The sequence below is a fragment of the Osmia bicornis genome, chromosome 12 (assembly GCF_907164935.1).
Source record: "Osmia bicornis bicornis chromosome 12, iOsmBic2.1, whole genome shotgun sequence".
NCBI lineage: Eukaryota > Metazoa > Arthropoda > Insecta > Hymenoptera > Megachilidae > Osmia > Osmia bicornis.
This window is the reverse complement of record NC_060227.1, coordinates 6560125-6577135: the sequence shown is the minus strand read 5'-3', so window position 1 is coordinate 6577135 and position 17011 is coordinate 6560125. Positions and strand designations below refer to the sequence as shown.

At 43.2% G+C, this 17011-nt stretch overlaps 1 protein-coding gene across 4 annotated transcripts in view; it reads left to right on the top strand.

The window, feature by feature from the left end:
• Positions 1-17011, top strand: part of LOC114871753 (protein outspread) — a 115287-nt gene that overhangs the window by 34961 nt on the left and 63315 nt on the right. For all 4 annotated transcript variants that reach the window (XM_029178063.2, XM_029178061.2, XM_029178065.2 and 1 more), the window contains exon 2: positions 2275-2355. In XM_029178063.2, the coding sequence (XP_029033896.2) occupies positions 2275-2355 (81 nt within the window). The remainder of the gene's footprint in view (positions 1-2274; positions 2356-17011) is intronic.

The following is a 17011-nucleotide window of genomic DNA, read 5'->3' as shown; positions in this document are numbered from 1 at the left end:
GAAATACCCCTCGTAAATTTCGCCAACCTTCTATGCAATTTTTCCTGATTTTTTTCCGAACGAGAAGAGCAGCAAAAGTGGTGAAGGTAAATGAAATTGTAAAAGTCGTAGATTTTACGAAGGCTACGTTCTTCATTGAGCGTTAATTAACGTAAACTCGGACGATCAAACATCGCGGCAAGTGAAATTTTTTCGCTGTACCGAAACGAACAGAGACGATCACGGAGCGTAATTTCAGGCCCGTTTAACTTGCTCGTGTCTCGAACGAGGGAAAAACTGCACAGCTCGTTCCCTTAAGCCGCAGATGCAGCTTTCGTAACGAGCGAAAGTGACGAGAACGCGTATATCTTCGTACGATCGTTTTCTTTTACACGATATCGAAGCCGGGTTTCTTTTCAAATATTCGGAGAGTTTCTTCGGTTCGCTATAAATCCGGTGGCTGGAACTTGTAACGCGTTCCCTCGACGGAAGCTGTTTCCGTTCCGTTGGATTAATGCGCCGTGAAAGAGTCAGCGCGATGTTCATTAACATATTTCCAAGGAAAACGATCTGTCGAAGGCGTACGTTCGTGGAAACGGCTTAAAAAATATGCTCCGTGTCGAGCGTACGGTAAAAGATCGTCGTTTCCCGAAGAATTTCCTGCCACCGATGAAATTATTGCCGCCAGCTTCGGACGCCAGCTTGAAGTATTTATCTCGTTGTAAATCCTTTACTTTGATGCGTTCGTTAAGCTGAGAAAAACTTCAACTTCTCCTAGTGGATACGTTTTATTTCACCTTCTCGAGCTTCTTATTGTACTTTCCTTAATTATAGCAAAATTCTGCGACTTTCAACTCCTAATTGATCTACGTTAACAGAACGTGTATGTCTTTTCAATTCTTTCTTCCCTTCTCTCTCTCGGCAACGGTGCAGTTTTTTTTTTAAGCCGTACCGAACGGGTTCTATTCAAATTGGGGGTTTTCAAATTACATGGGGGTATTGTGGGACACCCATTCATTAACCGTACAGGCTGAACGTTTCTCGTGGTTACTCCATCTTGGGATAGTAGCTTCGAAGAACGTAATCTCGTAATCCTTCTAATGCGCAAGGGTACGTGTAAACACGTGTAATTATGCGAATTTTATCACAGTTTGCTAGGAAAATTAAAGAAATAAATGTAATACGAGATGCGAGATGAAATTAAAATTGGAGCTCTCTCCATGGTCCACCGTCTGAGGGTTAAGAAAGTAACGATCTATATGGAAGACAGACAGTAGCAAAGGAAAGACGATGCTCTTGATGAATGACCAATTTAAAATTCTTCAGATATATGTTGTACCTGTTCACCTGAATGGCTACCACTTCTCTTTCACCCTTTCTCTGTCTGTTAACCATCGTTTCTTTGTATCTTGTTGCTCTCTCGAACACTTCCTATCCGCCGGTAGCCCCTAAATCTTCTTCTAAACATAATAATAGAGTTTGAAGAGGATCCGGCCTGCTGCGGCGTTGTTGGAAAGTTTGATTAGCCGGTGGTACGCGGTCGATTGCGATGGTCGAGGCTCGTTTCGTCGACACGACGGGAGATTGCTTTTCGTGGTTGATATTCCGCCGATGTTCCCTGTGGAATGCCGAGTCGATACATGGCTGGAACTTTTTTAATAATTACCCTCGCTTTGTTTTTCTTTTCTCTCGGAGGAGAGAAACGCGCGGACGAATCTTCAATTTTTCATGTTCAATCCTTTCTTCAATTTAAGACTTTCACAATTCCGGCTTCTTGTTATACCCGGCTGAAATGTAAACTTCCGGCTCGTTGCATGTATTCTTTTTTTTTTCTCCAATGCAAGCTTTGCATGCAAACAGATATCGTATATCGCTAGAATTCTTAAGAAACGCGAGCATCGTTTGAACAGTAAATCGACGAATGAAACGATCTTGTCTCATTATACAGCTGTTCGTTTCGTTCGGTGAAATCAGTATGAATTCGAGGTGGATACACGCTTGTTCCACGTGTGTACTTGTATATTATGCGTTTCGTCACGTTGCATTGAACTTCCGACGTCGTTATTATTTCCATCGGGTACAAGGACTTTCTACGCGTAGTTTCACATCGTACATGGTACAAAGTAGTAGGCGTACGCGAGTCAAATAGTGTGGAACACGAAAACAAATCAAGGACTATATAGAAATAAATCAAGGAAACTACTTAGCAACGAGTCCGCATGACCCTGATAACTCGTACGCGTATATTGTTCCTTGAACATTTATAACTAAAATATACATATATTTTTGTTGCAGGCAACGAGAAAGATTTCAAAATGCGGATACCTGTTCGTCGCCCCGGGCTGGGACTTCTCGAATCCTTTGAACCGAACGAAGGTAAGAAAGAGTACATCGATCGATAACGAATATAATAGGCAACGAAATAAAATTGATCCGGTAATGAATTAATTTGAATTTTCGTTGAAATTAAAATACGTCTACGCGGGGCTCGATAGGGAACGAGTTAAAAGGTTGAAAGATCCGCGGAAGCGTGTTGAAACGATCGGAGGTGGAGATCGGAAATACTGGCTTGGTCCCATCGATCACTTCCGTTCCGATACCTCGGGCTACGTGGCGCGTTATCGACACTCTATGATCGCGAGATCGTGTTACAAGATCGATCGAACCGCACAATTTTCTCATTATCGAGAAAGCGAGGATAAGCGTGTGCACCCTATATCTCTCGCATGCCACGACCCGTTGAAACGTCCATGTATACCTCTTTTTCTCTTTCTCTCGATCTCCTATCTATCCTCTTTACCGGAGAATCGTTCGATTCGCTTGGTGCGCCTTTCTTTCAATCGACACGGTATTTCTCCTCGTCACTGTCGTCCTTTCCATCGGTTCTTCTCCCGTTTTACGGTAACTACGCGAGGAACGTGACTAAGATGTGTAAACAGTTCTCAGCCGATCGTCCTGCTTTTTTTTTTCTCTTCGTCTTCTTCTTCATCTTCTTCGCTGTTGTTTTATATTTACGGCCGCGAATCGATCGGCACAGTTCCTTTCTAAACTTTCTCCCGCGAACGACGCACGATCCTTAACGCTTCGCGAACGAATTTTTCACCGTCGAGGATCGACGCCCGATTGCGCCGCGATCGAACGCGCAGATTTATACGGATCACGAATGCTTGCCCAGCCACTGGTATTAATTGAGAAATGAACTGCTTTGTTTATACTTTATTATGCTGCTTTTAGAAAAGAAACGAGTTTCATTTGGAAGCATTCCAAAAGCGATGCAACAGGTCATTGAAATCACTGTTATCTTTTCAGTTAATTATGCGAAAGAAAGAGAATTCTATTTTCACCGCGACCGATTGGAAACTATTGATATCGTTGGCCGATTCAGAGCGTGTATATTGTTACTAGTAGACGCTTTGTAATTTACTTGGCATCCATAGGTGGAGGAACGTGAAACGCGAGCATGAACGATCGATTATCGAATCTCACAGCGTGGCGAAGACGCGGCCACGACGCGACGCGACGCGACGCGACGCCGAGAAACGCGCGAGTAGAAAGCGGTTTCATGGATGACCGTGTTTGACCTCGATCAACAGACTCTCCCTTGATTTTCTATGACAGCTAGTTTTTCTCCATTTCCCGAAGAATCGGCATGCGTTGCTTCCGGTTACCGTTCGACGCTGTTACCGTTTTCGAGGAAATCTGATGCTCGTCGGTTCTTTGAAATTCTTCTCTAGCGAAGGTTCTTGGTTTAGAAAAATATTATTGATAATCGTCGTACGAGTACCATTCACTTCCCATGCATAGTTAGATTAATGAATGACGTATTAAAGAAGCGCGCCAGGTGGATGATGAACGCGGAAGCGAGAGGATTCGCGTGCGAATCTCTTGCGACCAGTTATCTAGCCATTGTCGTTTCAACTGGTAACTATCAACGAAATTACAACGAGCGAGGATGCGAGCCCGTAAATCTCGGTCGTTTCACCGCGAGACGCCGGAGAAAGTGAATAATTAGAAGGCGCCTGAAGGCCTTAAAGGCCTTTAAAGCCTAAACGACGGTACGGGACGAGAGGGGTAGAGTGCGTAACAGCCGTCGATGCACGCAGCCGACTCCTTAATTAAGTGGACCTTGTTAATTCATGCGTATCGCGGCGAAGCTACACGATTTTCTCTCCGTTTGCCCTCTTTGGCAACCGCACGGCCCCTCTTCTACACATGTATATCCAGATTTATGTAGGTCTTTCGTTATTATGCCTCGACCGTGCATACTTTTCGTTCGTTCTTCTATGCTTGACGTAATTTAGAACTGGGAAATTGCGATCAAAAAGAAATAGGTACTTCCATCCGTGATTAAAAATATAAGGAAATTTACGCGATGTAAATTATGATCGATAATTGCAGGTACTTAAATACATAAGTTTAATGAATACCGTTACACAGAAGGTGTCCCAGATTTTTTCACCACACGGTATGCGGTTCCGCGAGACGGGATATAAAGAAAGGTTTAACCCTTTTCGGTGAAAGATGTATCGAACAAAATTTTTATTTCATTTTGTGCAACACGAGTAGAACTTGCCAAACGACCCAGTTTCCAAATGTTTCATTGTAATAAGGAAAACCGCGATTGAATGTTATTATATATCATTGCCAATTACAACAATTTATTGCGGAAAAATGCTTGTATACAAAGAAACGCTTGGTAATCGATCGGTATACCGATTCACACCTATCGTTGCATAACGACGAAACAAAATTGCTGCTAAATCAGCACGACGAGTTGCGTGCTCGAAAGGTGTACGAAATCAAGCAGAATTGTTGATAACGTGTCAACGTTTGTCAACCGATTCTCAGTTGTCTCCGTCTCTTTGGGGATCTTTAAATAATAACGGTAATCAGGAACTTTTAGCACTGGCCTTACGTTTCTTACGGGAAACATCGCGTTGTTAAGTACACCGCTTATTTCATTGCACAATCGACGTATGCATACGTACGTGTACACACACGGTATACACCATACAAATACAATAATATACGCGTTCGATTACGTAACCGAGCATACCTTCATTGTTAGCCCGAGTGTTTGTACTGGAGGGAAACAGTGTTATCAGGTGAAGAAAGAACGAACACTTTCCTTTTGTCGGCTCGCCTCGTCCCACGTGAGCCATACTCCGTTGCCATAACAGAATTTATGTTTTATTAAGCATGCACCATTAAAGAGGGCTAGAGCTGTAATAGATGCTTGTTAGCGAACGCAGTAATTCCACGTTGCCTTCGGTTTAGGCTATCTCCTAGGCCACGTCCGAGACGTATTGCTCAACCATAGTGATAAATTAGAGAATAGTGGGTTTCAAGTGTGCCAGTTATTGGCCACAAACGCCATTATATTTAGAACATTATGTTTAAATTGGCGAATTCACTCGAGCTTCTATTCTGCTGGCTATCGTAGTCCGGCAAGGAAGAAACAAGAATCTTGAGAGAAACAAGAATCATGATAATTTGTCTCTTTTTGAATAACTATTACATAAAAATTATCTTTAAAAAAAAAAAAAAAAAAAATGTTGGGAACCAAGGATTTGAACCGTGGATCTCTAGATTGCGAGTTGTATGTGTGAGTTTGTCATACTTCAGAATGTAAGGAGTAACTAACTTTAATTATTAATATCTTTTAAACAATTAGCCGTCTGTCCACAAAACGGGGTATAGGTTCGACGAGCTCTACAAGCTGGCAAAGTTTCATTAATAAGTGAGTGTAACACTTGGGTAGTTCTCCGTATTAGTTAGACTATGATAAATGCGCGTTGAAATTTCGCTAAACTTAGCTCAAGTTAGTCGAGCATCAAAGTAAACTCGAACTACGTCTGGAATTTTCGGCTTTACCGATGTACATTAACTCATCTTAACTTTTAAGTTATTACCAGGCGCATACACTGTGCTCTTAAATTGAAATTTAAGCAAAACTATGTTGGATCTAAGTTTCAGCTTACGTTAACTGTATATTATAACGAAACAGGACCGGGTGCTATGATTAACTCCGGTCAAACAAGCGTGGAGAATCTATTAATCTTACATGGTGTCGAGTTTAGAATACATTAAACTAAAGCCACGGTAGAGGAGGAGAGCGTGGTGGAAAGTCGAATCTAAATGAAGCCTAGGCCGTTTCGGTTTCCCTCTATTTTCGATCTGGGTTACACTCGGCTCGGGTCGTCGGTTGAATTTCCTTCCCCGTTGTACGATTTCGAGTTTTCCTACGGTATCTTAAAACGCGTCGCGTCGAACACGATGAATCTGTCGGGCTTTTAATTCCCTCGCGTTACGACACGTCCCCGTTCGATTGTCCAATTAACACGGGCGCAGAGAACGGGTTAATTTGTTCTCGCGAACGAGACCGGGCTGAATCGAGGCAGGGAATTCGCTCGCGCCAGATATTTTCCCAGACACGGACCGAGAAACACGGGGCTGAAGCTAAGAAATTGGCACACTCTAATGAACCTGCGACGCGCGGAAAAAATCGAGGCCGACCGCGAGCAAAATTCCACGAATAACGTTAATTTGCATCATAATGGGCGTGCCTCGTCCTCTTCCTCCAGCTATCCTTCTCATTTTTTCGTCGTTTTCGTCCTCCTTTGTTTCCAGGAAAAAAATAAGTGGAACGTCCCTAATGTTATACTTTCTCTGGGTATAAACGATCCTGGGTTAATCAAGAAATTTCATTTTCTCCGCGACTTTTTTCAGCGTATTTCACTGTGGAAAGAATATTCGAAGAAATAAGGAAAACCATCGCGACACCGAAATTGCCGTAGAGAATCTGCTCGCATCATGTGAAATCGTTCCGTAATTCCATGAGAGATTATCCAGCACGTAAGGATGGGTCTTCCACGGGCCGGTATCGAAAGAAACTTTACGAGTTTTTAATTGAATATTATTGAATAACGACGCGAGTCTTCTCGAAGCATTTGCACGAAAGCAATCGTGAGAGAATATATATTTGCAAATTGTACAGTTCGTTTTGTAAGTCAACCGTAGCGATTGACACAGCGCTGACATTCTAGCGTTAATCTACTAACCGAGAATGACAAATTAACTCGTCATTGGGAAACGTTTCCGTGCACATACTCGGGACGAGTTAACTCGTTGCAAACGTTTGTTGACGGATGAGCGGTTGCACGAACCGAGGATCGTTTTTGATTAGATTATTTCCTGGTTAACGGGTTAACGAGCTCGTTTCTACCATAACGACGAGCCTTGTTGCTCCGAACGAAGGTGGATCGCGTTGCACATGCAAGCACGGCTTAAATCCGCCCGCTGTAAAATGCATTTGCTTATGGCTCACTCACGTACGCCCGTATAAAACGGCGCATTATTCGCGAGTTATGCTCCGTACGCACGTCGTCGCTTCTTTTCTTTTTTTTTCCTACCTGCTCCCTTTTGTGAGCAGCTTCTTAAAGCCTGCAACCGGCCCTTCTTGCACGCGTCGTTCCTTTCCCTCTTCTTTTTAACCCTTTATTTTTACGCTCCTCGTCGCCTCGCCAGACGAGAACGTGCGACACATTCGAATGCATCCCTGCACGAATGCAATACTGCACATGCACGCGTCGTCTCGTTCGAAGATCTCGTTCGCTATTTTTTTTTCTTTTTTTTCAAAGGGAATTAGTATTCCTCAGGTTGCATTTAGAAACGAGGGAAGGTGGATTAGTTTTCACTGAATTTTCCATAGTCAGCAAGGAGCCTCCGTATTTGGTAGCAGTCGATTTACAAGACCGTCCAGTCTGCGTTTCGCTTTCCATCATCGGAACTCGTTCCGAACTAGCCTAGAAACTTGCAACTCTCCTATCAATGGAGGAGCGTATGCAGACTTTGGGAAGGTGGCCGATGAAATTCGTGAGAAGGCTTTCTTATTTAAACCGTAGAACATTGCTGCAATCGAAATTCCCTGGAGTCAGAGAAGTCGAATAAAGGCGGTGTTGGGTCAGAAAGCGAAACAAAGGTCTGGCACGTTGGTCGTGCTAAGCTAATTATCGATAAAGCAATCAATCTTTAGAACGCGCCTCTCGGGTCAGTAATGGCAGCCAACCTCTGGCCAGGAGAGAAAGCAGTTTTGATTGCAGCTACGTGCTGACTGTTTCGCTCTTACTCCAGTTCGTTTACGAGAAAACGATCCGTCGATCATTTATTATCAATTTAAATAAAGAAAGTTCATTAATACGTTATAGAAGGATGCGAGAGAATCGATGGGTTTCTCTCTTCCTCGGAACTGTTCGTAAATGCTCTTATATGGATGTTCGAACGGCAGTTATATCGTTGTCACGGTAAATCGACAAGCGCTTTGAATATCTCGAGCATAACGTGTTCAAGTTGCACGGATCGTCGAGATAAGTTTACGAGCAGCCTTTTACAGCCGCGTTAAGACGATTGATAGGCAGCCTGGATCGCCGCGATTAGCGCCATTATTTAACCCGTGACACTATCGAGTCGCTTGTGCTCCACTTCTCGTCGACGTGGGTCGACCAACAGATATCCCACGCGCGTAATCAACTTTCCACGATGCGATTAAGACGAATTTTTGCTCGATTAACGTAACCATACGTGACGTTGATCGTTTCTCACGAAGATAGCCTCGCCGCGCCGCCTTAATTAGGCCTTCGAACGTGACGTTTAAGCGAATCCGTAACCGTTTCTCTCTCGACCAGTTGCAATTTATAATTAACCTCGCGGATGAATGTGACCAGCGTTGGAGGAATGATGATTTTCTGGGTCGAATCGTAGTTACGAATAACGTGCTTGCGTGGATTATCGGGGAAAGGGAAATTGAAAATACTCCTTGTCGAAGATTTGTAGGACCGTCGAGGCTGGTGATTATCGGGGCAACGATCTCCGTAAAGTGAAAATGTCGAGCGCACTTTGAGCCAATTATGGGGACTTTATTCATCTACACGGCTTCCTCTTCGTGGCACGGGTCGTGTGCCCCTGCAGACAATAGGATTACTCGAATCACCGATCCACCATAGACGATCGATTCTATAATACATTAAACATTACCCGGTTGGATACATTAAACATCACTCGATTTCCTAGGGACTCGTTTATCGATCCTGATATCCGATCGAAAAATATTCTAATGCTTCTATGGGTTCCTCGGAAAAGGCCCAACCCGATAAGCTAGTCATTCGATAGCCAAGTGTCAACCCGGTAATAATCAATTTTAATGCATGAAAAATTTGGAAAAAATCAGAGTTTTTGCAGATTTCTAATTTGAAAATTCAAAAGCGATTTTGTATCAAAAGGAAAAAATTTTTGTATCGCATTGCCTAAAATATTGACTCGTTAAACCTCTATGATATCTACGTGTTGCTAAATTTTGCCAGCTCAACTTTCAAAGGGTTAAATGAAGCATAACTCCGCGAGAACGAAAGTACGACACGGAGCGTACATGTTAAAATATTCAGTCTAGATGTTCGTTGAAAGAAAATTACGGGGGACACGGTCTGTTTCCAGGAGATTTCTATTTTCCAGCGAACGGTGTCGCGTTTGCAGGTTTGCGCGGCGGAGTTCCCGATGCGGGACAACAGCTGGTGTAAACGTTGTTGGCACGTTAAACCGGCGCTATTTGGCCACGGCAAAATGCCCACAATGTTGGAACACGAGTGTGTCGTGACTTCATCGTCTGGTACCTCGATGCCGCCTATTGTTCTATGAATAGAGCTTGCCTTATCTCTTCCCTCGTTCGCTCTCCTTCTATCGCTCATTTTCTTCTCTTTATCCACCTTTCACCATGCAACTTCCGATATTTTTCCATCATTTTTAACGTGGGTTTTATCGAAAAATTGAAGGTAGCGAGCGAAGAATTTTCATTGGGAAATGAACGAAAGATTTCAGACACCGTTCTCTCGCGTCGCTAAGATAGCAAAAACGCGGCGTACGCGTATGAAATATCGTGACGCGTATGAAATATCGAATCTGATCCGCGGTAATTCGATCGTGATAAGAAAGAGACGGAGCAACGAATCGAACAACGACGACGACCACCACGTGGTATCACTTTCCGCGACGTTTTGTCGTGGCGCGGTATTAAAATTCCTCGCGTTCGAACCAAGGCGAGAATTCGATTTCGCTCGTTCTTGTAATTACACCGCTTCGAATACAGAGCGTATCCATTTTATTTTCAATCACGTTTGCGGAACAATTGTTGACCTTCGTTAAAAATTTGCGTTCACCACCGCTGAATTCCTAGTTCAACGAACAAAGAACAATTAGTCATTCTTTTATTAGGGAATCTCTGTTGGCATTCTCTTTCCAACAGCTCCAGCATTTCCATCACAAAAAAAACTGTACGGTAAATGCATATTAACCTGCTCTTTGCTCGGGAACAATTGCAATTTGCATTTGAATTTCAGGTTGTACAACGTTCTCTATTTTCAGGAACGCATAGTGGAGTTCGACAGGTTCGATTCGTTTGAAATTAACCCATGTAACTTGTAATTATTAGGAGTTTTATTTTGTGCCGCGGTGCTATCTGAATAATGTATGCACTTACAAGCAGTGGAAACACGGGTACACCTTGTATCCTCCGACCGCGATAACAAGGTGTTGAGAAATAAGTTAGAGAAAGCTTTGACAGACGGCGAGTCGTAAACTTTCACGCGACGTCTTCTAGCGGGCAAACTCTTTCGATGATTTTTACGAAAGTGCTCGTTCAATTCGCGAGCTCTTCGATGGGTAACCACTTGTGGTTACTGTCATTTTTCCTCTTAGAACCATGTCTTCTTGTTAGGCCTGAGAGTTTCATTTAAGGTATCTTGCAAAATTTCTTATTTTTTTTTTCGTGGTAATTAACGAATAATGGCGTGAAAGGTTGAGAAGATGATTTCTTTTCTGTTTCTTGTTCATCATCTTCGTAGCCGCTGGCGTTATCGAGCCTCTGGATGCCATTCGATCGAAGAGAACAGAAATTTCGTTGCACAATCGAACGTCGGATTTCTCTCGGCAAAAAGCAACCTGTTCGTTAATACGACACGATGCCGTCGCTCACGGTACACTCGGTGACTAGTTCGATCGGTAATCCGAGCCAAGAGAAGTGGCAAGAAGACCCGGAAGAGTAGGCGAAGAAAACCTTCGTAACAGGGCACAGGAGGATTGCCTCCGTGGTGAATGGCGTACGATCCGATCTTATCTCTTTGCGGTGCGGCTTCGCTTCGCTTTTCAAACGTTTCCAGAAAAACTGACGAATCTCCAACTCGAACACGAATCGTGAATTCTACTCGAAATTCTGATATTGGAGCTTTGCTCCTGGATAGCCATTGACTTTTTTCAAATATTTCTATGAAATGGTACAATGATAATATGTGGTAGTTGATAGGAGAATGAATAGAATTTCCGAGCTATCTACTGATATCTACAATAGAAGGATTATAGATACAAGTATTTCATATCTCTGTACAGTAGTTTATAACCCTTTGTGGAGGAGATGATAAAAATTTATTTTTAAATTCAATCGCCCACTCGATATCGACAAGGTACTTATCGAAACGAAATTTTCCACGAGATTTTGATCTAATTATAAAATATCGAACACCTGGCCAGTCCGAGTACAAGTGAAATTTTTCCAGTTTCACGTTCACGATTATTAGGGTACTTGATTTTTCTTTAGTAGTTAATGAGCCGCGAGTTAGATTTTTCTGGCTAGTCGGCAATCAATCACGCTTTGAACCGGGTATGGAAATTACATCTGTGATGTGATTAATGAAGCTTCAACGATGAGAATACAGGGTCCTCGAGTCGCGCGATGAACATTCGTATAATATATCACGGCTAGAAAATGATAGTAGCTGGGATAATTGAAATCCGTGTCCCACGTTTTCGTCAGCTTTTTCCCGCCAATTTTATCCAACCACGTGCTTCATCATCGCGTCACGATTTCCACGTTCCTATACCCCCTTGGTATTTTATCAAAACCTAATCGAGTATTTTTACTTTCCATTGGTTGTTCAGTATTTTCTAACTCGTGGGATCGTGGCGATATCCGCGAAGGATCTGAGAGAGCAAACGGTATGCTAATTAGATTTCCACCTGCCAGAGGGGGGTTTCAGACACAGAAAAGCAACGCCCGGAACTAGTTGCTCGATTTCAATCGTGCTCCAAATAGTCGAAGGAATAGTTCGATGCTTTTTCAATGAGGAAAATCGATAGTTGCCAATTGAATCGTATCAGGTACGAAAGTGTCAGGACGTTTCTTCGCATATTAATTGGGGAACGCTTTTTTAATCGATTGGAACGCGGTCGCGATGAAACATCGCCCGTGAAATTCGGTCACTGGACAGGATATACAAAGTAGCGAAACGGTTCTCATCGTCGGTGGAATTTCATCGAGGAGAATATTGAATTTTTTCAAGGGAAATTTCATTTATTCATCCTCTTGGATGTTACGTTTTTAATACAGAAAATTATACAGCTGCGTACAGGCGTCCAATTTTGTATTAAATAATTAACCCATCAAACGATTCAGCAATAAAACGAATTCGACAATTTCCTCTTACATTTACAACATCATCGCATGCAATGGGCATCTGCATGCGAATCACGTTCGAATCATCTCTATCAATTACGATGAAACTGCATCAATTCACCGATAAAGCGTGGCAAAGTACCCGTATGTACGAAAGACGATTACAAAGTGTAATTTTTTCTCGATAAAGCGTTGACGATTACAGAGCGAAACGGTTGTTCCTGAGATATTAAACGTAGCCGCGAGAAAGGAAACGTGTAATTGAACGTTTCGATGCGTCGAAATCGACAAACTGAAAGTTCATGCAAGAAGAATAGCTTGGTAACATGATTTTAACGTCTTGGAAAGAAGCTGTCGATCGACGATAGATCTAATAACTTTGATAACAGGATCGAGTGCCGATGTTGTTGTTTCACGAATCCGTAATTTCCCGTTTGTACGTTTGTGAAATCTCGTTGCACATGGAATGCCGTGAGAACGAGAGAAAAAAGGCACGTTTCGTGAGTGGCGCGGAGAAGGTTTTGCCATTTGCGATGGAAGAAGGTAGGCAGACAATCGCGAGTCGTTAGGGGAGCAAATTAAGGTCGACGTCCTCCTCGGCACGAGCCGGAGACCTCGATTTTAAAATTCACTTTCGTCACCGTCGCCCTCGGCCGATACCAGCTGCAACACGGCCCTCGGCCAACATCAACAGTCCTCCGCTCGAGCTGAGAACGTTCGCCGGTCGATAATTAATTTCGCGATCTCTTATGGAAGGATCCCCGTCGATCCTCGATGCGAATGGAAAGGCCCGTTTCGGTAACCAGCTGCTCGTACTGGCACACTTTATTTAATCAACTAACTGGGACGTTCCGATCGTTCGTATTCAATCATTTTTCTCTTATCGATCATTCAGCTCGTTCAGATTTCGATTCTGTTATTTAGTCTCCAATTTACAGAAGCATTCGTATAATTGAGTCACAATTGTAAAATTGAGACACAATAAAGCTTTATAATTTACTTTAAATTAATTATACTCTGTGTAAACTGTGTTAATTATAAAATTTATTGAAACGTTTTGTCGAGGGAAATAATTACTCATACATATCCTATTTATCTTTTCATTTTATTTTCAATTGTTAAATCAATATACATCGAACACCGGTAGTTGCGGTGTTAATAGAATCGTGAAAGCCACCGTATTCCTAGCCAATCGTATGGCAAAGTAAATATTTGTTTCTAATGTACTCGTTCGATTCATGCAATCCCGAGATAGCAAGTTTTTCAGGAAATAAAACGAGCAATAACGTATCCATTGAACATGTTCCGACAGTCACCTGCTCAATTTGCAGCTCGACTTGCTGAACCGCTTGGAAGTTGGAGCCCGCGAACGTGGCTCCGTCGGATCGATATTTCAATCGAACATGACGCAACGGGTCGGTCCATTTAGTCGTCAAACGCCATTTCACGACATTCCTTGTAAAACAAAGTATCGGTTCACGTAGCCGGGGTGCGGTTTCGCAAGCCACGTGCCTCGCTGCACCTTCGCGATTTATCCAGCCTCTTTTCGAAGCGGTCGATTTCTTTCCGCTTCGCCGTTCCTTCCTTTCGTCCAGTCACCGTCATTCACCACGGTAACGGGCTATTTTCCTTAATGACGAGCACACACGCGTCGACCTCTTATCTGATCAGCTGTCCTTACGGCGTTTGACGAGCGGGACAGGTGGCCATGTAACCCACGCTCGTCCCAAAGGCAAATAGAACGCTGATTTTCATCTGGTGTCCATTGCCTTTGGTTGCATCGAAAGAAAAAAAATAACGCTTCTCTGATACTCGCTGCGAACCGAGTTAACGGTTATCAGTTGTATCGCCTCCTTTTAAAGTAGCTTCCTTCGAACGCAATCCGTTAGTGGCCCAAATAAGTGTCACTCGCGAGTCGCGCATCGATATGAATTAATTAAAACTCGTCGATGTCGCTCGGTGGGACGTTGGCTTTCGAGATCGCGTCTTCCTCTGGCAACCGTTACACGATCCGAATTAATCCCGACCGATCCGACTGCTGCCGGGCTCAATTAACACTCGATATTTCAATTATTCCTCGCCAAAAATCTTCTCGTTTCGTTTCTGTCTTTTACAGAATTCCGATCTTCGGCTCAGAATTTCGAATCATCGATGCTTAGAAGTTAGGCTTGCACGCGTGTCGCGGAAGCTTTACGAAGCGGACGAGTGGTGTAGGTGCAGGCGAGCGTATCGGGATAGTCGGGATAGTTCCATACCTAGAATGAGTTATATCGCATTGAATATCAGCCGATAGGATCTCACTCGCGGCTGCTCGCTCTTCCTGGCTGGTATGGCTCTCAAAGCGACCGCGTGCCAGCCATACCCTTTTACAATATTACATCGTTCCAACAGTCCACTCCAATTCGTGCGCATCCAGAGTCGAAGAGTCATTGCGCTACTTTGTTTCTCGAAAGAGTTCCGCTCCTCTTTGCAGCAGCCGACCGGGCAACGAGATTCCATAAAGTAACCCGGGTTTCTTGCTCGAGACAATAGTTTTCTTCGTTGCGAATTAGGCGTGGCGAAATTTTTCAGACGTTTCGTGGAATGGAATAAAGAGTTACCGTTTCCACGAACTAACTGTGAATCGAAATTTTACACTTTCGTGACAGCAATTATTTTTCTAACCTTTCAGATTTTATCTATGGAATGTGTTTGTACCTCCTTTTTTTCTTTTTAGAAAAAAAAATCATCTGAAATTCATTCGGCACACGATCGAAACCAGATAGAACGAATTGAATTCGATTTTTAACGAGCGACCGCGTTACGCTAGCGTGATCCAACTAATTTCTTAACGATCCTAGTTTTTATCATGTCCCGCGAACAGTCATCAACTTGTTCGCGATCTTAACCTGGAATGCGAAGGATCTCGCCGTGGATCCCGCCGTTCTCGAATCGTTTCTGTCCAAGGTGATTCAGATGACAGGCTTGACTCATGTCTAGATCCAGGACTACATTCCTCCTCAATGAGATACACGATTTCGCGAGAAAAAGAATCGTGTCGCGGGTGAAAGCCGGGCGTATCCTTTCTTCCTACGAACAGATCTCGATCAGTCTCGAGCTTATCAATCGGTGGAACTTTGGTTGATTCGTGTTTGAATAGTGAAACGAGCGTAATTGTGACGCAAATGTTTCAGATTCGTAGTACCTTATCGTTTAGATAAGGATCTTGCGTAAAGAACCGAAGGCGCCAGAGTTTTATTTATGTACTTTTGCGTGGCCGATTTATCAAAGTAATCTTAGCGTAGCTCTAAGTTTAAAAGGAACAAATCATCGTAAGAGGTTTTCGCAAATGACTCGACTGATTCGACGTAAGCAAAGTGTGTCGTTCGATGATGTTACATCACGGGGAATCGAGGAGGAAGGTCGTACTCGAAGATGGAATAACAGAAATTCGACCGGTCGATAGGACTCGAATGAAACAGCCAGTCGAGTGAATCTTGTGAAAAATCGAATGGAACAATAACAAGGTTACGCAAGAGGGATCGACCACGATGTAACGCGTTGTTATCGGCAATGTTAACAAGGCCGGTATCTTGAATCGCGAACTGGAAGACAATTTTATCAGCGTACCGGAGGCAAAATCGCGTGGTAATTGTTCTTATCGCGGAATCCTCTTCCTCCTTCTTCTTCCTGAAACGAAAACGAGAAGTATGCGCGAGAGTTCTCCTTGGAAAGGTCACTAGGAGGTGGTTCGAAAGGTCGTGTCGGTTTTACCGGTCGCTGAAGAAGAAGGAGAAGAAGAAGATGCTAACGACGAGCACGCGGTTCTCTTGGACGAACGGTGAAAGCGAGTCTCTCCATTAATGTTCCTCTTGGTTGACGACTTCAAAGCTTCGCAAGCACGTGCATATTTAAGCGAGCTGCCCTGTACACTTCCGGTCAGCACGTCGCGGAGATGAGAGACGCGTTTGAAGATGTTGATGATGGACCTGACTCCGTGGCGTAGTCATTAGGCTGTATTGTAACCCTTCCTCTTTCAAACTCCTCTTTCGATCTCGCGATTAATTATCAACAGGAATTTCTAATATTTCTGCAAATTATTCAATAAATTATATTAAATCTTCTATAATAAAATCCTTCGAGGATCGAATACCTTATCAAGAGATCACGTGATACGAACGTGTTATTATTCAAGTAGATTACTTGAACTTCCTATTAAGACATCAGACTTCTCTCGAAAAAGACAAGGCAAAGGAAAGCATTGCAAGTTATTAAAATAATATTTCAAAAAAAAGAAGATACAGTCGTAATTACGATCTCGTTTGGTTGAGATGTTGAAAGGAGAAATAAAAAATGAAATGTTTGATCCACGTAAGAGATGAGTTTTTTAATGCATTACGCAACACACGATGCTCCGTTATCGTGGGCTGTTTGTAAACAGGATCTGGAATTAGGTGGAACGCCATAACCGAGATACGTAGGATCCGTTGGAGATGCTGTTGAACGATGGGGCCGCAGGTTGTAATCGTGATCCTTCGAGGAGGGTCTTATCTCTCT